This window comes from Pituophis catenifer, unplaced genomic scaffold (assembly GCF_029215685.1).
Source record: "Pituophis catenifer annectens isolate HBS135680 unplaced genomic scaffold, rPitCat1.0.hap2 SCAF_1, whole genome shotgun sequence".
NCBI classification, from domain to species: domain Eukaryota; kingdom Metazoa; phylum Chordata; class Lepidosauria; order Squamata; family Colubridae; genus Pituophis; species Pituophis catenifer.
This window is the reverse complement of record NW_027256881.1, coordinates 45,093,952-45,120,044: the sequence shown is the minus strand read 5'-3', so window position 1 is coordinate 45,120,044 and position 26,093 is coordinate 45,093,952. Positions and strand designations below refer to the sequence as shown.

Sequence of the window (26,093 nt, the reverse complement as noted above, 5' to 3'; positions counted from 1 at the left end):
CACTACATCACACTGCTTTGCCCTACTGCATTCATGGAATTTTATGGAGAAATTAGATATTATTGTCTTCTACTTGTAAACCTCCACGCTTTTTTCCTCAGTTTCTCTTTCTTTTTTTTTCTGAGCATAGAAATTTTATTAAGGAAAGATGGAACAGTCATACAATATCTTTTGATTAGTACCATTAGAAACATCTATGTGGAAGCACAGTTTCAAAGAAAAGAATTATGCTTTTCAAAATCACATATCCAAAGCTCCCTTGTGCAAATCTTTGGATCCTGTGCTTTCAAGCTGGCAAATGAGGAATCAGAAAATTGAAAAGTGCTCAGTGCTTACACTGGGTCCTATTTCATTAAGATCCAAAGAAGGCACACAATGAATAATCCTGCATCGTAGATATGTTAAAACTGAAGACACCATCCCAGTAATTTTTAAGAGGTGAGATTTACAGTCTGGTCAAACACGTTTTACAGCTTTTGAAATAATACAAAAGCCTATTTATCAAGAATGAAAGTTATGCGTCTTTACACCATAAATGGTAATTCTCTTTCAAAACAGTTTCAGCTCTCTGGGGGGAAAAATCATGTTTAAAACAGACACCAGAGAGAATCTCATAAGTAGTCAGCATCTAGCTTTCCTTGCATAGCAACTCTTCAAACTGTCAGAAATATTAAATCACTAAGAATTGAAAAAAATAACACTTCTACTATTGCAAACCTACAATATTTCTCTCCTATCCTTGAGCTTTCTTCTGCCATTTAACCATTCTTCTTTCCCCCTCTAGATCTGCTTCTTGATAGATCATCTACAACATGAAGCTTAACACTACTAAAAGGAACGGGGGCGGGGGGGGAACAGTCAGAGAATTTCATACAAATAAAGGATTTACATAAAAGTTACATGTTAACTAAAATAAGAATAGGTGAGAGAATCCTAAATGTTTCATGATAAAGACTTGTGGTTGCTGTCTTCTGTATCTGATGCTTAAAAAAAATATCAGTAATATTAAATGAAAATGTGAATGTTTATACTTCTTCACAGCATTTTGTGCATTTTTTTAAAGAGGAATGTTAATTTGAAATACAAAAACTTGTAATTTCTATAAGAGTCTCTTAGCTGTACGAAAACAACAATCTCATTGTATGTTGACATTCAGTGGAGCTTCAATTCTATATTAAGATTCTAATAAAGAGTGCCACCTACATATTTGTTGTCCTTTTGATTCTTTCATTTCAGTCCAGTGGTTCAGCTCCTCTTCACCAGAACTGTTCAAACCTAAAGAAATCCAGCCTATCATTTCCTTTCGCTTCATGCTGCGTTTGTTATACACAGATAATATAAGTGTAACATCGGAAAGCTGAAAGAGTGCCACTTGAAAAATAAAGGTTTCCTTGTAAACTGGATTTGGCTGTCCTCTTCGGATGGATGTCTTGCATTTGGACATCTCTTGACCCATGGAATTCAGCAATGTCAGCTTAACAAATGTATCTACAAAATAGACAATTTGATACATGAATTGTATTGGACAAAACATTTCACCTACCAAAATATATCAGACTATCTTTAAGATTATGGTGTATACCATATTGGATTTGAACAATTGACTAAACTTGATAATGTGACAGAGAAAAAAATATTTTATTATGACTTTTACTTAATTGTACCTATTCTCTCATAATAAATTGATTTACAGGTATACCTCATAATCCTACTATTATCCCTTGCTCATTTGCACCAAGCAGATACATATAGCATTAGCAAGCTACAACTGGCACAGCACCGTAAAGCATATCAGAGTTTTTAGATCATATAAATAGGTGTATAATGACATGAAAAAAGAAATTACAGGTAAAAGAATGGGAGTGGAGTGCAGTGATAACATCACAGTGTTCATGATGAAATGTTTGCTTAAAAATCTCTCTGCATGGATGTGGTTTCTTATCAAGATTTTTTATTGGACTTTGTACAATTAAAGTGCCAAAATATAAAATTATCCACATAAAAGTTTATATTTACTCATGTGAATAAAGCCATGCATGATTTTTGCATGCAGATATGTGGTGCGATAAATAATTAGTACATAATTCTTTTGTACTAATTCTAATGAATAGTAGTCATACCATACTATTCAAGTACAAAATCTTTGCAATGTTTTTGTACAGGAAGCAGTATAAAATAGATTTAATAAATATAATAGTTAAAATATTCAGAGTACAATAAAAAATCCTAGATGCACAGAGGATACATTCGATACCCAGAGAGGAAAAGGAAGAAACCCCCCTTTGTCTGAAGCTCCATATGCGCACTGGGGCTACTAGACTATGAATATGAATTTAGTGAAATAGCATTGATATTCAAAATTTTCATTGTTACTGTTGTGTGGAAACACTTTGTATGAGAAAATACAGTCATAATTATTGAATTGTGTATGTACTTCAATATTTGTTTTTATTTAAAAACAGAAAGATTTTCTGTCTTTTGTTTATTTTGTTATAGGCATGAATTTGAATTTTTAAAAAAAGAAATTTGGATTGTTTAAAAAAAGAAAAGAAATGCAATAATGAAATTGAATGTCCAGACATTTATTCACATGTTTATTTTATAAATCTTTGAAATACCACCATCCATAGTCAGAGATCAGCTCTGTCTCCAATATAACAGTGAAATAACTACTGTACATCATGGTACATCAGAAACCAACATGGTAGAAAGTGGTGGAGAGCTTTGAAGCTGGCAGATTTCTTTTGCATGAAAAAGACAACATCTAATTAGTCTCCACAGGAACTCACCTCGTATTATATAAACCTGTCCACCTATCAAGTGTTTTAGACAACAGAACAGTCCATCTGACAACGGGGGTGGGGTGGAAAGCAGTAAAAGAAATAATGACCAGATGTCAATAGTTGGGTGACACAGGATCAAAGGTTAAAGTTTAAGAGGAAACACTATTCACCAGAGTGAAAGAAAACAGCACCTTAAGAAATCAATTTTAGAGAAAAGAATTGAGCAAAAGGATGGGTAGGTAGATTAATGAATGAATTTTGTTATGTTCACTGTGTAATCTTTAACAAAAAAAATTACACTGTTTCAAATAATGTAGTATCTTAATAGTAATTTCTGTTGGGTTTAAAACACAAGTGCATGGAGATTCATGCAAAAAATTCAGGCTACCAACTAGAAATCAAATATGTTCTTTAGCAGACCTTCCTCTTTTTCATGCAAACTCCAGCTTTCTAAGTAAGGATCAATTAAACAAACTCAGACTAGAGAAGGTCAATAGAATTACAGTAAAATAAATGATTGCTGAATGGCATTCTGTGTGTACTGTAAACAAAATAATGAAATCTGGTTAAATTAATTTACTTTGGCTACTTTACTCATTTAATGCTACTCTGCTGCATCTTTCATTTGAGAAAATGATTTAGGCTAAAATGCAAGTTTATTAGATCAAAGTTTTTTTTAAAAAAATTCAAAGCTACATGGTTTCCTCAGTGCACATAAAAGCTTCCCATAAGTTCAAATTTCCAATTCAAATTGTAACATTGGGATAGCACTAAATAAACAATGATAATTATTAAACAGACAATGCCCTATGTGCACAAGATTCCCTATACTACTATAGTGTGAGTCCACATGAAATGGAAAATAAACAAAATAAGCAATTTTTTCTTAGTTCTATCAAGAATATCAAAATAGGTTTTTATTGGTTTTGCAACAAAGGTCATTTGCTACTTTTATCTAAAAATGGTGTGGATATTCCCCAGCAATCTCTTTTCTCCGCCATGACAATTGCTTTCATCTTGTCTTCAACCCACACATGTGACAGCTTAAAGTCATCCTTTGCTAGTTTTGGCATTAAACTAGTATTTTAAACAGCCAACAGGCAATTTTAGTACAGTCACAGTTTGATATACTTTACTAATCATTTTGTCAGTTGTGCTGTCAGAGGACTTCTAGGAGTTTTATCAGCTCAGGAACTAATGGCCACTTAAGATGGGTACATGTACACTTTTGTGGGCCCTGGGCATTGTACTCATATACAGCTTTGAGTAACAACGAGTTCTGTGTTGTTTTCTAATGCCACTATGTCTTTCCTCTGTACATGTTCTACACATCTCTCTGATTCAAGGAACTTGAATTGGCCTGAATAATAGTTGACCAGGGATGCCTGTATGATGAAATATACAAAGAGATAATTAATTTTCAGACACTTCTGATACAATTCCTCTCTCACTAAGCCTGTCTATTGCTGTTTAGACTGCTTCTAAACACAGATTTTCAGCATTTGCTGAAAAGTGATAAATCTGTAATTGAAACAATCTGAGAAATATCTAACCAAAAGCGATTATGTACACTGAGAGCATATGCACCAAGACAAATTCCTTGTGTGTCCAATCACACTTGGCCATTAAAAAATTCTATTCTATTCTATTCTATTATGAAGTTGTGAAGGGAAGTGCATGCACGCACACACAAACACTCTGAGCTGATTCAAATCTGGAACGGAGGCAAATGGCATGGGCAATGAGACTGCAGACTTATACCAGTTTAATTTTTTGCTGGCTCAAGGAGAGGAGAACGCTTGTGAGCTATGCAAATATCCTTATAAATTGATTTGGTGTAATGAAGAACTGTGAAATGTAAGATCTTCCTACACCCCCACCCCCCACCCCAGTAATTGGTAAATAGGTAGACAGCCAGACAGGCATCACACCATCTAATATGTAGACTGATCTATTGGCTTTTATTCTGTTCCTGAGTTGCTTTCTCATCTGAAATACATATTCTGAAAGTTTGCATCCAAAAAATGTGTTACACTTTTGTATGTCTTCTAGACAGCTATCTGCAATCTAGCATGTAAGAGACATTCAGAAATTCTAAGGAAGTTTTGATTAGAAATAAGGAGTATAAGAAACAGGAAGCATCTTCTACAAATTTTGTACTTGGCAGACTCAACAAGATTTTTAAAAATATACCAATAACTATGGAGGAGAGGAGATTTTCATTACGACCATAATGCTTCCATTAATAACCTGAATGGAAATTGATCCCTACTCTGCAATAATGTCTAAGTAGGGGAGCGGTGAACCATGAGTGCAAATGAGGACTTCCTTATGCTAAGTAATTTTAGCATGATAAGTTTTGTATTTTGATCATGGCTGGGAAATGAGATATTTGGACTTCCTTCTTTATTAATTCTGGTTAAGATGAAAATTGGACTTCTCCACATTTAACATTAAATGTAATGATGTTGCTAACCATATAATTTAAACAATATCTAGATCAAAAAGCAGAAATGATTAACAAATAACTACAAATGTTATTTTTAGGACAATATAAGCATAACATCAGAAAGCTGAAACTGCCACTTTTAGACATGATTTAGCTGCTCTTCAGACCAACCTGTTTGAGCATTATAGCAACCTTAAAGCACAACCATATGTTTCTTTCAATAAATAGCAGCTTGATGTCATGTTCATATCATTTCATGCATATTTATTAGTATAATTTTCTTGGTCCTATATCATAGATTAAAAATATTTTTTAAAATATTTGCTGTCAAAATGGATAAGCAATAGATAATAGGTCTCAATATTATAAGGGCATATTTCTGTCCTTATAATATTTTGGAAACAGCATCATGTCAAGTGCGCCCTTTGCTCTCATTGTGTTACTGAGAAAGGACCTTGTCACCTGAAACATGCCTACCTGCAGGCATGATAAAAACTACGGTGTACCTTTTCTGTGGCTGCCCTCTGAGACCGGACAGGCTTCCCTTTGAGATTCAAAGGGCTCCCAACCTATTAGCCTTCTAGAGGGCTATGAAGATCTGGCTCTTCAACCAGGCTTTTGACTAGGGGGAGATGGAAGCCCAGCACATCTAAGACTGTGAAGAGTTTATGTGATATTATAGCACCACAACCAGGCTAATCATGTATATAATGGGATTTGGTTAGTTTTGTTTATATTATTTTTATTTAATATTATTGTAAGCACCTAGGATTATGTTATATAAGATAGGAAGTCATATAAGTTTCCTAAATAAAGAAATAAATATTGGTCTTGTTTAATTGTACTTTTTCAAATGGACTTTTGTAGATATATGGTAGCTAGACTGTTTTGTAGTTTTACAGACTTTTGTAGGAAGTCTGGATCCAGATGTCAGATGTACTTCTGATTCCTTTTTGCAGAATCTGGTTATTAGAAATGTACAAAAAGTTACATCAATTATGCCAATTTTAACTATTTTTCTATTTAGCTGTGGTCATCTTACTGCATTATTTAATTTTATTCTTGAAAATTATACATCACACAAATATACATGACCATTCATGCATATTTACTTGGAATGAAGAATAAATACTACTTTTAATCACCACAGAGAATATCAAATGTATATTACCACATGCTGATATCAAATTCTCATAGATTTATAACATCTTATTTTAGTATTATTAACCACAGAAATGGCAACACATTTACATAAACATTTACCACACAACTTTTAAAATACATTATAATTTTCTATAATGGCTTTGTTATATGAGACATTAATAGTTTAGTAGTTAATCATTAAGATAAAGGCAATTTATCAGCCAGTCAATCATAAAAAATTAAAAGGATCTTGTTGAATCGCAACCAATATTTAGAATTTTAGATTACTGCCATTTCCCCAATGAAAACATGAAACAGATTAGCTGATGATTATACTATTTCAGTTTGACTGGGTAAGGCTAAATGATAGGACTGAAGTCCCTACCAGTGAACTCCCCCCAAGTGCAGAAGTATTAAGATGAAATAATATATATATTCTACTCACTGGGTGGTCTGTTTGCTGCCAAGTTTTTGAAGTGGCTGCCTTTTATCACTTCTGCTGCTAGTCTTCCAGTTGTGGCATTATAAAGCAATCCGATGAGAATTTCGGGAGCTGAGCCATGTGCCAAAGATTGACAAGAGGAAATACTTTCACTGCAGGAAGCCTCTGACATACTCATTTGGGACTCACAGCCCTAGAAGCAAAAGCAGCGTTTGCAATCATTTTAAGTCATCACAATAGTGAGGAATCTGCTCCTAGTATTAATTTCCAGAATTTTTCATTCCTAATGGTGCATAACGTAATGGAAATACATAAATAAATGAATGAATAGGGGGATGCTATAAGCCATATTTATAGCATTAAATGCAAACTACATCTCCACTTTATATGCCAAAGAAAGGTGTATCACAAAGACTTACAGAATTATTGGCAAATGCTTAGCACGGCTCTTTGAGTAGAAATGAGTTTATCTGCTTGTTTCTTTGTTTACTGGGGTTAAAGATATATAATCATAATAGATTCTGAATGGTGGCATACAAATCCAATATAGTAATCAGATTAAAAATAAATAAAATATGTAAAGTATATAACTGAAAATATTCAGGTATCATTAACAGGACTTTGCACACAGGCGTTTCCCTTTAGGGGAACCAAAATAACATATGAAGTCACAAAGACACATTATAAGAAAAAAATAGGTCAGAAAGCGGGAATCCACAGCATCATGACATAGGATATCTGCTAATTTGTATACTGTACATACATTCATATGTACATACTGTGCATATGAAATTAAATCATATAGTTAGTGAGGCGTTTTTTTTCACAAACAAGAGAAGCCCTGATTTTTGTTCGCTTGGTTTTTGTTTAATTAACAGCACCTATTCAAAATTCGGGATGCAACATTTTAGCATTTTCTTTATCTTTCTGCTTACGCAAACAGCAACAACAACAACAACAACCCATGTGTCTGCTACTGGTGCTACATAGCTGGCAAAGTCAAGTTGAGCTGAGTCAAATCTTTTTCAATCTTAATTCATCTTCTAGTAATTAGGTATTTTTTTAACTCCCCACATACATACTAAAACTCTTGTTTCTATAATCTTTAACTGTGCAAAACAGTGTATCATAGGGCAACACTTTTTGAGCCTGGGTACCCAAAATCTGTGACCCATGACTCCCAACTGAATGAAATTTGGAAAAGTTGTGACTGCTTCAGCGCTACTGTTACTATGCTGCTGGGTTGCTGCTTCAGTCACACAATCTTCATTTTCAATGTCTGTGACAGTTTCACAATCAGTTTCACAATCCTTGCTTGGGTGTTAGGAAGGGAAGGGGGAACAGGTGAGGAGGGGAGGGAAGTGAAGGAGAGGATAGAAAGGGACAGACAGAGAGAAAGGAATCCCCATGGAACCCCTTGATATATGTCACACCCCAAGCACTTTTCCTGACCCATGTGGCACCTCTTGCACCATCCCTATGCACCTTTCCTGACCTATGCCATTTCTGTGTGCCCTCCCCAATCTGTGTGGCACATCTCTAACATCTCTGGGGTCCTCTTGAACCCTTCTCAACCTGCACTGCACCCATATGCCTTGCCCAATCCACAGAGCATCTCTTGCACGTATCCACACTCTTCTTGCACAGCAACTCTCTAACATACACCCATATATCCTTTGCTCCCTCCCTATCTGGTAGCAGCCGCTTACTTGCCTGATGCCTTAGACTTGGATCTTCCAGCTGACTTCCCCACTGGTTTTCTCCTTAAAAACTTCTGACAAGCAAAGTAAATGGGGAAGCTGGCGAGAATTCTAGGGAGGGAGGGAAGAAAAATAATGACAGAAGAAAGGATGGGAGGGAGAGAGGAAGGATGGGAGAGGAAGGAAGGAAGGAAGGAAGGAAGGAAGGAAGGAAGGAAGGAAGGAAGGAAGGAAGGAAGGAAGGGAGGGAGGGAGGGAGGGAGGGAGGGAGGGAGAGGAGGAAGGAAGGAAGGGAGAGGAGGAAAAGAAGGAGGGAGGGAGGAAGGAAGGAAGGAACATGAGGAAGGAAGGAATGGAGAGAAGATAAAAAGAAAGGAAGGATAGAAAGGAAGGAGGAAGGGAGGAAGGAGATTTTTGAAGCTCCCTGCCAACTTCCCACAAGGAAAGTCAATGGGAAAGCCGGCAGGAATTTGGAAGTTGCCCCCACTCCCACTGCTTTTTTTTTCCTCCTGCCTGCTGTTTTTTTCTGTTTCTCTGTTTAGGTAAAGAAATAGCTTTGAAAAATAACTTAATGGGACACAAGTTACCTAATCCAATTTATAACCCTGGGTTTTCCTGGTAGTCTCCAAAGCAAGTTCTAACCAGATCCAACACCATTTTGATACCCTACCCTACCTCCCCCAAGAGCAGTCATGTTTGCCAATGTGATGCCTCTGATTGTGAGACACAGTGCTTCTACCTGTTATTAGATACATAAAAGAAATCAGAGAAGACCATTAATGGGCTGTCTTATATCAATATCTACCTGCCTTCTTGAAATTCTGTTCCACCTGATTTCAACGGTGTGTTTGACTCCTCAGTAAAGAGCCTTAAAGACATGCTATCTATCTTTTTCAGGCTTCCAACCAAAAGATTAAAGTGCACATGGCATAGGCATAGCCATCTCTTTAGATATTCCCTTGACTATCATGAAACAATGAAATTCTTATATACAAACCTCCCCCTTCCCCATACAAGACTACTTAAGGTAAAATCAAATTTTTAAAAAAACACAGTTCTTTAACTGAGTATAACCAGGAGACTGAAACATTTCAATATTATTATGTACAGGCTTAATTTATTATTCCAGAGTCTATAAAGCTATATCAAATTTTCTTTCTGAAATCATAAGTGATATTGAAAATACATACATAGACAAATTATTCTACAGACAAAAGCATCACACGATTCATAGATTGTTTTATTCCCAAACTTAAACTATTAATGTATGTTGAAAATGAAATGACAAGCAGGCTTGATATACTGCAGTAAATCCGTGTTCCAACTTCCTTAATAAACATTTGATGAGGTAACAATAGGACCCTTGTGCTACTTTTCTCATTTGATACTTGATCTACGATACCTTTATAAGATTTCCAATAAAACTTACATAGTATGTCATAGTGAGATAAACATTAAGAAGATAAATTATTTAATCTCTCTGGAATGTGATGTGACAAGGCAGTGAAATTACTGCTTAACTATTTTTTATATTTTGATGCCTGACAGACATCTATCATATGTTGCAATTTTCACTTATAAGTCACAGACAACTTTCCAAATCAATGCCTGCCCTCCCTTGAGACACATTTTGGATCTCAAACAGGAGACTAGAAAGAGCAGGGCCCAAACCATCCATTACAGTGAATGCACTCACAACTATCTGTATAGCACCATCTACACCAGGGCTGTCAAACTCGCGGCCCGCAGGCCAGATGCATCACGTGCTGGCCATGCCCACACCCAGTTTAGCGAAGGGGGGGAAAGTCCCAATCCATCACGTGATGCTACCATGACGACGTGAGTTTGACACTCCTGATCTATATCTATCTGCTGCATAGTGTCCTCAGAGGCAGAAGAGCCTAATATGTCAACTAGGTTCTCATACAGAAGGAAATGAGTAGATCTCTAGATCAATGTTTCTCATCCTTGGCAACTTTAAGATATTTAAGCATATTGACTGGGGAATTTTGGGAGTTGAAATCCACACACAAGTTGCCAAGGCTGAGAAACACTGATCTAAATAGCTCACATGCTCTCTTTGTATATAAAATGCTGAAGTTGGAAAATAGCCAGCATGTCTCTCTAGGCTGGTCACTGAGGAAGAAAGCAGGTCTACTTTTCAAAATACCTAACAGATGTCTTGTTTTGAGGGACCTTTCCTCAGAAGGAAATACTGTGGACAGGAAGGCTGGCATACTGTCTATGTTCTCAACCTGTGGCTCGTGGAACCCTGGAAAGCCGCAATGTCGTCACAGGGGGTCCACGAATGCTTGAAGAAATGTTATGATTTAAATCTTAAATTATGGCCTGTCTATGACCACAAAAGGTATTTAAAGGGTGGAAAATGTTGAGAACACTGGTCTATGTTACAGCAGCACAAATGGTCTGACAATGCTTCGTTTTAAGGAAGGGTCCCTACAAGCAGAGTACTGAGAGATGGGATTATATGCAATGTGACTAAGGAAGGAGGAAGTATATGTTTCAGGGGGCAGAGTTTCATGTTCTGGCATTGGAGCTGCCTATTGTTTAAAGGAACACAAACTAGAGCTTTTTCTAGGCACTATCTACTAAAATCCAATATTTTAGGTGGTCTCAACACACAGCTAGGTTATAGACTCTGAATATTCATATCAAAGTGGTGGATATCCTAATTATCGTAATTCAGCCTATGAAACAGAGTTCAAATCAGTTCATCTAGGGACCGGAGGTAGCTCTGTATTCCCAATTTAGAAGCACAGTGGAGGTACCTTGTTTCTGTGAAAATAAGACATCCCCTGATAATAAGTCCAATTGGGCTTTTGAGCACATGCGCTAAAACAAGCTTCCCCCAAAAAGTAAGCCCTCTCCGAAAATATTTAAATGTAGAGCTGGAAATCAGGTAAGATGGCAAGAGGAGCTCCATCTTGCTTCACGTGCCCCAAAATAATAAGATCTCCCCGAAAATAAGGCCAAGTGCTTATTTTGGGGTTCAAAAAAATATAAGACAGGATCTTATTTTCAGGGAAACATGGTACTTGAAATCCATTGTCCATTAGTCCTTGATAGAGTCCTTGATAGAACCAGTTTGGTGTGGTGATTAATACATCAGGCTAGAATGTGAAATTAGTCCTGCCTTAAGTACAAGATCAGCTAGGTAACCTTGGGCCAATCACTTTCTCTCAGCCCTAGGAAGCAGGGAATGGTAAATCGTTTCTGAAAAAAACTTGACAAGAAACTGCAGGAACTAATTCAGGAGTCAAAAACTGACTCAAAGGCACAAACACACAACACACAAACAGGAGCACAATCACTCTATCTGAACATATCAGGTGGAGACAAGCAGTCTTCAGATAATCAAGTTCTATGCCACGAAGAGCTCTATAGGTGACAACCAACACTTTAAATTGCACTTAGAAGCTGACTGGCAACCAATGCCATATGTCTATGAGTTATGCCATATAGATATAACAAGATGTATCTATTATGGATCATACTGCTACGTTTTGAACCAGCTACAACTTCTGGCCGATCTTTAAGAGCAACCCCACATAGAACATTTTGTAATAGTCAAATTGCAAAGTAACCAGGATGTAAGTGACAGATTATTTGAAGATTCAATCATTCTTCTCAAATCCTGCTAATATGTATGCCCAATGGCATATCTATCTTGTGCCAACACCTGCTTTGCATTTTGAACTTCTTAGCTGGGCTAATTCTACACGGTTTAGCATTGTATAACTAATCTGAATTTACTTTAGGACCATTGAAAAAGATTTCCTCATGGAGTTCTATGGGAACTGTGCAAGTTTATATAAGGATCTTTTTTATGTCAGTTCAGCACTGTGGAAAAGAGTACAAGACCAGGTAATTCAGAATGTGCCATATGCTTTCTATTCTAAATGTTAATAGCAAGAACATTAAGCTCACATATCTATTGATACGGGGAATTTAACACATAGCAGAAAACTAGGCTTCACTATTTCCATACTAATGAAAAGCAGCAATATGTTTAGAAACAGCAGCTCCCGGTTTCATTTGATTCAATGGATGTATTTTTGCGACAAAAAATTTCATGACTAGAAATATCTGAATAGTCCATATGAAGTATTTAATGTTAGCCCTTACCCCTCTCAAAGGAGAATCAGAGAGAAGCGAGCTCTAACAGAAATATTTACTCTATTGCATGTTTTCAGATATTCATAGAAAGATGGGTGGCCACAGATAGATCAATTTCTTTTTCCTTTGAGTGATCAGAAAATGAGCTGACCAGAAAATGAGCTGAGTCAACCCCTGAGCACTCCACAATTGGGGTTATTTGGGCCTATAGCCCACTGGACAGATTCACTCATTGTTCTGCTACTGAAAAAGCTCTCTTCACAAATTGCTGTCTAAATGAATATTGTAATCTTGTGTGGGGTCTTTAGGGGAAAATGGGTATCACCCCAGAGCAAGGGTTAGGGAACAAAGAGGGAGAAAGGAAAAATATCACTGCTTCCTTTAAAGGCTACTAATGCCATTCCCCTCTACTATGAGATCAAGCTCTTCTTCCTTGTCGTTGCTCAATTGTTTCCTTATATCTCAATTCTTTGTCCAAGGTTGCCTTTGGGACCAAATGATGCCGAGAAGAAAGAAAAGTCCCTCTTTTCTAGATGGCAGAGCTAAGACTGAATTCTAACAGGCTATCTCCATAGAATGCAGAAGACTTAGCCCTGCGGAAACTGAACTTAATTAGAAAATAAATAACTGGAAGAGGTGGACTTAACCCTTTCCTGTCAGCTCCATCTTTAATTATTGAGAATAATCTCCAGCCATCCTGTCAATAGATGCTTAAACTTGATCAAAAGTCTTCTGCCAATAAAGGACACTGATGTAAGAGTTTTGTGCAAAAATTTAAATTAAAAAAAAAAGAATGGAACAGTTGACCAATGAGAACAAATTATCTCACTTAAGAAAAGAAACTATATAATTCAAAACTAAATATTTGTTAGTTTAGAAAACAAACTTATGTAACAATACATTTGTTTATGTTCCATTCTCAGTAGAAAAAACCTGAAACCTAAAAGAACTGGCTGTCCACAAAATTAAGCAATACTATATGATCACATTGGACAGTTTATGACTTCAAAGTAAACATGGAACAGAACAGTTTTTAATAATGAAGAAATTTGTTACTTATGGCTTATTAATGGCATATAAATATATTTGAAGAAATAATAATTTCAAAATAATTCTAGGAATTATTTTTAGGAAGTTTAAAATTTAACCAGGTTCCTCTTTAAAAAACCATTTTCCTACTTTTTATGCCTTTCCCACTATTCCCACTATTTCCCACTATTAGTTACAATTTCTTTTCCTGCTGTCTCCAAATTATTAGCAGCTTTTGATTTCAGTGGTAGTTTTTCACTTATTCAGCTAAGCGATATACTATTACTTCTGGTAGCTCAAACATTCTGCCTAGTAATACATGTAGTATTCTATGTTGTACATCTTATGATTACATTTACAATAGTGGCCAATTTTAAATGTTGGATTTCAGTTAACACTTTCTTCTGCTTGAAATAGCAATCCTTGAATGAACTTTTCCTGAAAGTATTCTCAATGTTAGAAAGGATTAGAAGGCAATTTCTGTTCCCCAGCCTCACATTATTTTATCAAGTCATTCAATTCTTTAAAAGTAGATTGCAGAGGCATGTGGGGATAAAGGAGAAGAGGATACAAGCTGTCCTCATTTCATTCTCTCAGAATCAACATCTGAATCAGAAATAGATTATCTGTTTTTATATTATTATCAATATATTATACAATATAATGAAAAAGAACCAGAACCAATCAACAGAAAGAACCAATCAGCAGAAACAAATGATTTAATCACAGCCATTACAGTAGCATCAAATTGCTTTGAAATGTCTGGGTAAATACCTATGTTTTAGCCAGGCACAAAAACAGCCCTAAGATTAGCATAAGGCATACTTCTAGCAAGCAGCACTTCTTGGGAGCAAGCATTACTCATAACTAGAACACAATACGATAATAATAATAATAATAATAATAATAATAATAATAATAATAATAATAATAATAATAATAGATTTTTATCAATGTGCTTTGCACAGTAGTTGGATGAGGCAAGCTAGTTGGAAAAAAAAGAGAGATCTTGTCTTATACTTGGGTCTCAAATCTTTTAAGGGCTTCCAAATCAAAATCAATACCTTGACACTGACTTGAAAGGAATCTATGACCTTCATGGTCATAGCTTCCAACCAGCATGATCAATGATAAGAGATAATGAAAGGTGATTACCTTTTCTTGTTCTTACAACTACTCTGCAGCAACACTTAGCTTCAAATTTCTAAGATGTGTTTAATTATATTTACTAGTAGCACCTTTGTTCAGAATCAATTGAAAGACTGAACGTTTATTCAATTTGATTTAATACTTACAGAAATGTTGTATGCTGGTTCTAGAGTCACCGGTACTGACATCTTTCCTTGAAGATTTAATTTGGTTAAGTAAAATATCTTTTCTCCTAAAATTCTTTCTCTTTTTACACGACGTATACTGTATAGTCTAAAGCGTATTGCATAATTCCCAATCATCTCAGACTCAATATGATTAAATTTAAATGTCTCGGTAAAGACAGGGCAAGGACCACGCTGGATGCTGGTTTTTGCCCTCTGTTTCTTGATAGGAAGGAGAACTAGGTGTACTTGCCACAGACTTCCACTTGTCTTGCTATAATTTGGAATGTCTGTGACAGCTGTGACTGTTATCAGAAGCCTCTGTTCCTGTGAGTCATAGTCGAAAGTCACATCCAAGGTACCATATTTAGCTTCTGGTTCTGGATCAAAAGATTTAGGGAGCTGTGATGATGATCCTTGAACTGACAGATTCTAAGTGAGTGAGACAAAAAAAAAGTAGGTTTACAGTCATGCACATGTGTTCAAATATTTATATTGCTATTGATATATATGAATAAAAGTAATTTTCATATATCTATATCTATCATATATATATATATATATATAAAATTCAGTGTGTGTGTGTGTGTGTGTGTAGACACACAATATATACATACATACATACATACATACATACATACATACATACATACATATATTTGTTTTCGTAGATTTTCATGGGTAGAGGTATGCAAGTTTTTGTGTATTTGGGTCTTTTCCCGTGTAAGATTGAGCATATCTTGATGACGTTTCGACGAGGTCCCACTCGTCATCTTCAGGCTGGTGTTTTCATCTTCGTGCTTATGCGAGGAAATTCGTGCTTCCTCGCACAAGCACGAAGCCGAAGACACCAGCCTGAAGATGACGAGTGGGACCTCGTTGAAACGTCGCCAAGATACGCTCAATCTTACATGGGAAAAGACCCGAATACACCAAAACTTGCACACACACACACACACACACACACACACACACACACACACATATTCCAAAAATATCAAAATAATATCTTTCCTTGCATTATACAAAGTTTTTGTTTATTTCACATATAGAGCAATCAAACAATCTATTAAGGACAATATATGCACAGCAACAAAAATATACTTTTATAGATTGCAAAAAAAGTAAAATGGGATATGGGAAAAAGAATATCCAAAGTCTTATTGCATCTTAGAACAGAGGGGAAAGTTTAAAGTTTTACAGGAGATGTGTTTAAACCAAAGAGATGTATAAATTGATCATTTATTCTTTAAGTATTTTCTGCTAGAAATGTAAAAAAACATTTTGAGATTGAAATGTTCCACTCCCCAAATATCTAAACTGTCCCATTATCGGAATGGCTCATTCTGACCGTATTAGAATAGGTCTGATTCAAAATAAATTGTTCTTACCTCAATATAGTGCATTTCAAGAATTTTGATAGGATCAAAATGCACCCCCCTCCAACCTCAAAATTGGAATGACGTTTCCAAGGACAGAATAGAACATTTCGGGTTGTAACATAATAACAACAAAACATGTGCACATCTCTACTAATATATCTGCATATATATTTTATTCCACTGCCAATTGTTCACATGGCTTTTGATTTGTGGTGTACATTCTAAGTTGCTTAACTGTTGCAGGACAGAAACTCCATACCATTTGTTTGATCCTAATAAAGATATGTACTAGGCACTAGGGAATGCAATTTTCTTAAATTCTAAATGAAATATAGCATTTTTATTTTGTATTTTAAAGTTAGAATGAGGGCTTCTTGATTTTTAGTTAACTTGTAGAATTTGGATTATCATTATTTATGAAATTAATTAATATTGTAATTTTTGTGTTGACATAAAGCCTTATCTAACAGTTCTAGTTGCTGGAAGACAGGAAGACTCTTCTAGTTAAGAGCTGCTAGCTGACATATTCACGCAGCTATTTCACTGTTAGAAACATGCATGTTGATTCGCAAAGCAGCTTCAAAACATTTTTTTCCTATGAAAATTCATTGATGCAAAACATCTCCTCAAAGCTCTGCGCAGCCCTGATGATTACTATGTTTTATAATCCATGGTTAGAGCAATCAATGTATTCTGATTCTGAATGATAATATTCCCCTTCTATGGATTATGAATTTTTCTCTCATGAAGCCACACAGTTATCAAAATTTCACATAGCTGCAGTATTTGTGCTGAATATAAAAATGCAATAAGGAATAACAAAACACACTGTTTTTAACAAAATTATACTGATTGCTATAACAACAAAATAAATATAAATATAAAACAGAAAATTGCATGGTCAAATTTGGTCAAATTGGTTATTACATAGAAGCAAGGACCACAAAAATAGAAAATTAAAAGAAAAATTAGATAAGATGATATTCACAATAAAACTTTTATGTGAATAGCTTTTAAAAGTTAATGGTGGTGATAATCTGAATTTTGTGTCTATGAAGCAGGCAGGCAGGTTTAAATCATGATTTTGCATATATAAACAAAAGTGACAGATTTTGTATAATGTAAAGCCATTTTGATACAAATGCTGGATCCTACAAATGCCTCTGGATACTTGTATGAATGACAACTTGTCCAACTTTCCTTAATTCCTTGAGTATCTTTTACAAAATATGCATTTAGAGGAAGGAAAGAAAAATAGGCCTAATTTTAAATGAAATATTGTGAAGTTAAAGAGTGAGTATGTATGTATGTATGTATGTATGTATGTATGTATGTATGTATGATAATTTTGTCTTCTTAAGGCTGAACTCCAAATCTCAGCCTGTTATGTAAATGTAAACGGTAATGTTTTATCTACTTCAGCTTGAGTTCTGGTGATTTTGTGGACATACCTACATAGATTTTGAGGCAACAAAGGGAAGTGGTTTGCCGCTGCCTTCTAACAGGATATTTTATAATTTCCATTCTAGTCTATAACCCTGGATTTTCAGGTCTCTCCTATCCAAGTTTTAACCAAGTCATACCCTGCTTAGCTTTTTGAGAATAGCTCAAGTCAGCTGGTGTGACATCCTACTGGGTTGCATATTATGCAAGAGGACAGAAGTAAGCAACATTTTGTTAATACTTGTCTTAACAGGTGTTAAGAAGACAAATACCATATAGTCAACAAGATTTTGTTGTATTATTTTTGTTGCAAATTGTGATAAATATACAATCTGGCATAAAATTAAGAACTTTTATGAGTTTCCTGTTCGAAAATGGCAAGAAAATGCACCAGGAAAAGAGGTAGAGCAGTGGGGGCACATAAAGTAGGGAAATGTAACTCTTAGCTCAGGAGCTCTACTTATCCTATGGTATATTTGTACAGGACCTAGACCTTAATACTTCAATATGAACACTCTAAGACTTTACTATGCACTACAAGCATTGCTTTTACACTGGCCTTCTTTTTGTAAACAGAAAAGACCTTTGACATCTCTGTTAACCTGAGAAAAAATGTTTAATGAGGGTTTTTAAAATTGTTTTTCAGAAAGCACATACGTAGGTCAATCAATGGATACCTGTCAATACATAATAGAAAAGAGCTTAAAAAATTCATGCTTCATTTTATGCTAAACAGTTTTGGGAACTTTTTTTTTTTTTTTTTTACCTCACCTCTGGGCTAAGGACAGCAGTACTATCACTAGGCACATCTTCTTCATATCCTTTGTTATGGAAACTTTCTATTTCATGCCCGTTACTTCCTTCACTTGGGCATTTATAAGAACATCTTGGGCTGTTGCTGCACTGAGAGAATTCACATTTGCTCTCACCAACTTCAGAAGGTGTACAGGAGAGATGCGGAGAGCCACTATCATCCATGTATGGTGGAGGCTGCAATTCATCAAGAGGAGGTGTTTGTCTCATTCTTTGAATACAGTCTGCTGTGAAGAAATGACAGCATAGACTTTCATTTTGTAAGTAATATGACTAGAGGGTAGGCAAAGGATTTGTTTGGCTAGACCTTATTCAAAGTAGAGTTCTGATTTAAAAAGAAACGCATTGAACTTACTCCATGTAACTTACTAAGGCCTGACAGATCCAGATAAGTGTTGTTTGCCCAATCTTCCAAAATGGTCCACCTTTGCTAATTTTCACTGCTGCTAATAGTTTTGTTCAACTATATTTTGACCTTGTATATGAAATAGAAACCATTAGTACATTCTGATATATTTTAACTGTGCCTTGAATAATAAGTTTGTACCTACCCTGTTTCTCCCAAAATAAGACATCCCCTGATAATAAGTCCAATCGGGCTTTTGAGCGCATGGCAATAAGGCCAAGCGCTTATTTCAGGGTTCAAAAAAAATAAGACAGAGTCTTATTTTCAGGGAAACACGGTATCAATATGTATAAAGCTTCTTTGACTATTATTATTTAGCGCATGTCCTGATCCTACATTCAGTCGTAGTTTTGATTTTGCAAAGTATACTAAAGATTTTTGTCTTTGTGGCAAAACCCACACCCAAATGATCATAAATGATTTTATTTATGCTATTAATTAATTACTGAAATGGATCAACTGAAACATTTTTACCCAATTAAAAACATAACTCTGCATAATAAGATACTTTAAAATTTATACTCATTGAACTGGCATTCCACCTTCTATCTCCATTACAATAAAAGGGCTGCATCTTTTAAAATAAATCGCTTGATATATTACACATAAATATGCATATCTAAAAACAAGCATATAATTTCTTTCAAAAACTTTTTTTTTTTTTTGCTTTAATTTATATGTTGCCCTTCTCCAGAGACTCAGGGCGGTTTACAATGCGTTAAGCAATAGCCTTCATACTTTTGTATATTTATACAAAGTCAGCTTATTGCGCCCACAATCTGGGTCCTCATTTTACCTACCTTTGAAAGGATGGAAGGCTTGAGCCTGGTGAGATTCGAACTTGCAGTAATTGCAAGCAGCAGATGTTAATTACAGTGCTTTAGTCCACTGTACTACAGGCTCTTTTTTTTTAAATTTCTTTTTTAATTTTTTTAAATTTCTCATCAAATTAATTAGCACATTAACAAAAATATAGTTAATTCTTCAATTTAACATTAAACAAAACTCAAATAATCTTCCAGTAATTTATAGTTTGCAAATCAGTGTGGCGTACCATAATATAGTTTAAAGCAGGAGACACAGAAGGTACTCTAAGAAATAATCAAGCAAATCTATATGGAGAAATCCATTTAAGAATGCAGAACATTTACCATTCTCCTACCCATTTACAAGCAAACAAAAAATTTAAAAAAATCATTATCTAGGATTTATATAATGAGAGTTTCAACTAAAATGTTTGAGAAAGTTTATTTTTTGAAAAGGTATGTACTGTCAACAATAACTGACTCCTAGTGCTGGCCCAGCCCAACACTAGGTTTATTCACTTGCCAATGAAATACATTCAAATACAGGAACCAAAATCCAATTTTTATTCTGTACAAAAGAACAGAGATGTATTGGAGCAGGTGCCACAAAGCAAGTGTGCAGGTTTGCAATTTTGCAGCATACTTATACAGTTTTAGGCAAAGAAGATAAACGGCTATGATTATTATAGGTTAATGCAAATAGCAGGTCCCTGCTTAACATCAGTCGGCAGATAATAAAAGTATCTTTTCATTATCTAAGTTCTTTACCTCTGGGTGTGATCTTTACTGTTCATTTACTAATGATGAACTTTCATGACCGTGGCACTTTCCAGCTCTTTCTGCCTATTTGACTCAAGTTCTTGCAGTTTTAACTGTCATTCTAAAAGAGGACTAAACTTTTCAAAATGGCTTCAAGCTACTCCATTATTGGCACTTTACAAATATTAGTCCTTTCTAAATTTTGCCTGAGATAATACTCCAGAAGACGTCCATTCTCTGGAGAAAAAAAGAGTATGAGAAACTATTAATGATACTAGCCAATTTCGGAGGGTTGTGTTTATTTATTTTATTAATCAAATTTGTACAGCTGTCCATCTCACCAAAAGTGACTCTGGGTGAGCACAACAATCAGATAAAAACATATATATAAAAACAACAGATAGAAAAAGGTAGAAAATTACATTAAAAATAAATAGTATAGAAAAAAAATATTTTTTCTGCAGGAGAAAAATAATGATCTGTAACTATTAGCATTAATGTTTAAACTGTAATCTCCATACTGTCCCCTCAATTTAAAAATGTTCAGTTGTTCAGTTTTTCTTTAATTTTGTCTTCCATATTAGCTCCTTCCAAAAGCAGAACATTAATGTCAATTATTTTGTATGCCTCGCAGTGCCCCTAAGGTCTCTGTCATCGCTTCCTATTTTTGTTCTAATATTCAGTTTTTGCAAACTATTTTTTTTTTTGTTTCATTAACATCTGCAAACTGTTTCCTTATTATTGTAAGTACCGGTAAATCAAAACTTTTAGCTAAAGAATAGCTATATCAAATCCCATTTTGCATATTAACTTAAGAGGTTTTTTTCTTATTCTTTAAATTAGTATATGAAGACATACATGTTATTTATTATCATCCTGTTTCTATCAGCTACAGTTCTTTAGCACTGTACAGCTTGATTATTTTTGCAAGTAATGCTTTGTAATCAGGCCTATTTTCATTCTCAGTGGTATACTCTGATACCCCTGGCCTCCCTTTTTCTACTATTCTTTCTATGCAGCATTCTTCATGTCTATTTTTAATCTAACCTAAGTTTCAAAAGTTTTAATCCTTCAGGGGCTTCTAGCAAATGTTAAAACAATTTAAATAAAACATAAAATGAAATACATGTTGAAAAATTAAACAAAATCCTTTATTCTGAAATATTAAATATCCACAGAGGTTTCTACTATGCTACACCAGTGTACTAAGTGTAAATGGAATTTTCATTATTTTAATATTTTTGGTGTTCATCTCACCAAATAACCCTGCTCTGTATCAAGTGTACAGGATATCAATGATAAATATTTAATGAAGATATGCAACATTTTATTTCCCCCTTTCTTTTCAAACAAAAAAAATATACAAGTGAAATTACACAAGTATATGCAGATGTCTTATAATGAAAGAGTTATCTCAGGTTCCACTTGCAAAAGTTTTACTTATAAAATCTATTTTCCCAATGAAAATAATAAATATGAAAGACAACTTACAAAGTGAGAAAAATCAATATGTGTTGTGAGAAGTGAAAGCAGGTAATATTGTGGTAGTTGTAACTTAATAAGCAAAAACAATTTAAGAATTATCCAGAAATAAGTTCCACCTAGGGTCAACGTTGGCAAGCTATAGTATTACAAGCCAAATTCTACCTCAAACCTGATTTTTGAAATCTCCAAAGCTGTCCCAGATGTGGGTGCTGCAATTTAATAAGAGAACACAAAACATGGATAATGTGGTTTTATGTGATTTTAATTATTTAGCTGTTTAAAAAAATAAGATAATTTTTAATATTCAACAAAATCCTTTTAAGTGGTTAGAAAAAAAACAACAAGAAAATCCTGGCTACTGTATATACTTGTGACTAGTTTCACTTTTTTTCTGGAGAAACTCCAGTGAATGAATAAAATATATGCAAAAGCCTACTTAGAGGAATAAAAGTCAAAATGGGGATTTGTTTAGCTATTTTTTGTTTGGAAAATCTGCTAAAATGTAAAAAGTATAACAAATACTATGACAGTTTCTTATTTGTTTAACCAAAGAAATTAAAATTTAGTTTTTAAAAAAAAAACTTCACCAAAAGCTAGAAAATTAGTTATGAAAGACATGATATAATAAGTTTTTCCATTACTTATCAATTCTATACTAGGGAGAAGAAGGAAAAGAGAAATTGGCAGAATGAATGAAAAAGGAAGAGAGAATAAAGGAATGAGGGCTGCTTGGAGCTTTCTGAGCTTGGTGGTTTTCTTGAAGATTTGGTACCAAACTAGGTAACATTATCAGTGCTACATATTATCATATTAGCATTGAATTTGGTAATGAAACATCTGCAAGAAAACCACCAACCTCAGAGAGCACCAAGGATTCCACAGTTCAATCCTGAGCTACAAATATTCTATTGAAAGGAACAAGGACAGCCATTTCAGTGCAATTCATATAAAAACTACCTCATTAGTGAAAATATTGAAATTGGTAAGAAGTGTGTACTATGTATGATATGAATTAAACAGTTTAATTTCCAGTTCATTTTCTTATCCCTAAACTTTCTGCATTAAATGTGAAAATATTTATTCTGCATCTAGATTTTAGCACACTCTTTCCCCACTTCACTCACAGATATTTACAAACAAAATCAATTGGATCTTCATCACCAATGCAATTAATTAATATTGGCTAATTAGCAGCAGGGAAAGTCAACAAGAAGGGGGAAGAATCTTGGGAACATCTCTCCCGAAAAACCTTAGCATATGAATCTACATTAAGGGTATTGTCAAGAACTTGCTCTTGTAAAATTTATTTTTTGTAAAATAATATATGGTATGTAGGTTTGTCCCTCAACCCTCAATTAAACTTGCAAGAAACGATTTCATTGGTAGAAAATGTTTTGATGCGTAAATTGAAATTACTGTTTTACACAGCTTGTAAATCAAGCCATTTGAAGGTGGTTGATGAGTAGCTTAAGTGCTAAGAAATCTGATAGTTACAGCTGTAAAATGTGGGAATAATGATTCTGAAATAAACAAACAAAAAGATTTTATTCCATTTATAAGCTAAGTGATTTTATATTTTATTAAAATGTTCCAATGGTCTCTTATGACCAGTTTTATTTTTTCCATTATAATATATTGTTATATTTTGGAACTAATCTGGCAACAAAAAGACAAAAACAAATGGATTTTCTTTCCCTTAGTGCAAGCAAAGTATTATATTAATCTGCTCTAACAAATTTTAAAATGTTTCCATTGCCAATTCTATGCAAATATCAACAAAGACGCAAACTTATTTAACCAAAAATTGTGAAACAATATTAGATAAGTATTTTCTGTAGTGTCTCAAAGGCATAATGACTACTCACAATATTTTCTTCTGAGTATTACGGGGAACATTAAACTCCTCCTCTTTTCTTTATATATATTCAAAAGTTAGGGAGGAAAAAAATTGTAGTTAAGTGAAAGAACACGGTAATATGAATGAGATGGAATAGGTATTGCTAAAGGTATTGCTGAATGTTGTCCTCAACAGATATATTAGATATAAGGAAGAAGTATAAGAAGCTTGAGAAATACCAGGGCTTGAAAAAGAAAGTAAAAAGGATGTGGAGAATAAAAAAATCAAAGTGGTCCCAGTGGTGGTAGGAGCCGTAGGAGCTCTGACTCCTAAACTGGCAGAGTGGCTCCTACAGATCCCAGTAACAGGGTCAAAGTTCTCTGTTCAGAAGAGTACAGTGTTAGGAACAGTTAAGTTATTACAGAGAACCCTAAAACTCCAAGGCCTCTGGTAGAAGACCAGAGATTGAGGAAGACATATACCACCATGGACTGAGATTTATTATTTACACACACAAATTCCGATGAATATTTTATATAATCCTAATTTTCACGCTCACCAAAATAGCAGGACATACTATCCCCATACTTTTTCATGCAGACAATGCTGCTATTATATCATGGACCCCTATGAAACTTAAAAGAGCTATAAGCAAGAAAAACCATCTTGTACCTAATTTCAAAACAATTCAAAACAATTTCTAGTTTTTGCCATGAGAACAAAAGCTGGATAATAGAGGGGAACTGGTTCAAACAAGTCAGTATCTTCAAATATCTCGTGATAGTCTTCTATTCCAAATTATGAGTACACATGATGAAGCACATCTAGTACCTAAGGCTATTAATACTGCATTTGTTTGTTTGTTTGTTTAAATTTCAATACTCTTTTGTTGCTAAAGGTGACCAATTTACTACCAACTTCATTAAAGCAAAATCTTTGGCTCAAAACTTAGAAGGGGTGCAAATAGAAATTTATTCCAAGAAGAACAAACTGGAGCCAGTGCAAATGAAATGTTTAAGAACTCTCTTTTGTGACCCTAACAGGAAAGCCAACATCCAGATTAGATTGGAGATAAGAGTGCCTACAATTCAAAAATGAGCTTGGAGGCTGATCAATTCAGTTCTTCCCAACAGGCTTGCCACTTATAAACTAGAAATTGGTGGTAGAACAAAAGCCTACAGCATTTGGACTTTCAGTACTATTTTTAATGTTTGGTGGGGGGGGGGGGGGATCAGGTTTAGCAAACACTCACCCAAATAATGAATGATATGGAATATCATGCTGAATTAAATAATAAATAAAGTCCCAGAATAACAGAATTTGGCTGGTAATGGATGTATGGTAACTAGTGAACTATTTACATACTGTCACCTTCCCCCAAGCTGAGAAAAGCATTCTTTATCCAGTACTTAGATACATCCTTGCTCCTGCATTGCTGCAAAGCAGGTATGCTAAAATTCCATTAACTGAGCATTTCTGGCATTTCTGGCAAGTGATCTTGAGATAAAGATATAATACAGAATAACAGACTTGGAAGGAATCTTGGAAATCTTCTGGTCCAATCCCCTTCTCAGGCAGGAGACCTGATGCCATTCCATACAAATGGCTTCCAATCTCTTTTTAAAAACTTCCAGTAGAGGAGCAACCACAACTTCTGGAAGCAAACTGTTCCACTGATTAATTGTTCTCATTGTCAGGAATTTTTTCCTAGGTCAATTTCTCCTTGATCAGTTTTAATCTGTTACTTCTTGTCCTGCCCTCAGATGTTTTGGAGAATAGGTTGATTCCCTCTTCATTCAAAGGGTCTTCATCCCAAATTGTATAACTAAAGGTCTGTAGAGATTCTCAGTCATCCAGCTCAAGAGGCAATTGGACTTTCCTGTTGTTTTTTTCTTTGAACATGTTTCAACAACAAGGAAAAAAAATAAGAAAGTCCAGTTGCCTCCTGAAAAAGTAGGAGACAACCATGATCTGGATGACTGAGAATCTCTACAGACTTTTAGCTATACAATTTGGGATGAACACCCTTTGAATGGTGTGGGAGTAGGAATGGATTTCAGGGGGGGGGGGGGAGAATGGAGACTACAGGAACCAGGAGCACTACTCAGGTGACCCAGAGGACACAGATAAACCTCCAAGTGCTTCAACAACCCTCTAAAAGGATGC

At 34.8% G+C, this 26,093-nt stretch overlaps 1 protein-coding gene across 1 annotated transcript in view; it reads right to left on the bottom strand.

Moving 5' to 3' along the window:
- Nucleotides 1-1,174: 1,174 nt before the first annotated feature.
- The window catches only part of SYT14 (synaptotagmin 14), a 56,553-nt gene continuing 31,634 nt past the window's right edge, over nt 1,175-26,093 (bottom strand). The window contains exons 3-6 of the mRNA XM_070948634.1: nt 18,593-18,861; nt 14,979-15,428; nt 6,821-7,010; nt 1,175-1,488 (exon numbers count right to left, since the gene is read on the bottom strand). Of these exons, the coding sequence (XP_070804735.1) occupies nt 1,175-1,488; nt 6,821-7,010; nt 14,979-15,428; nt 18,593-18,861 (1,223 nt within the window). The remainder of the gene's footprint in view (nt 1,489-6,820; nt 7,011-14,978; nt 15,429-18,592; nt 18,862-26,093) is intronic.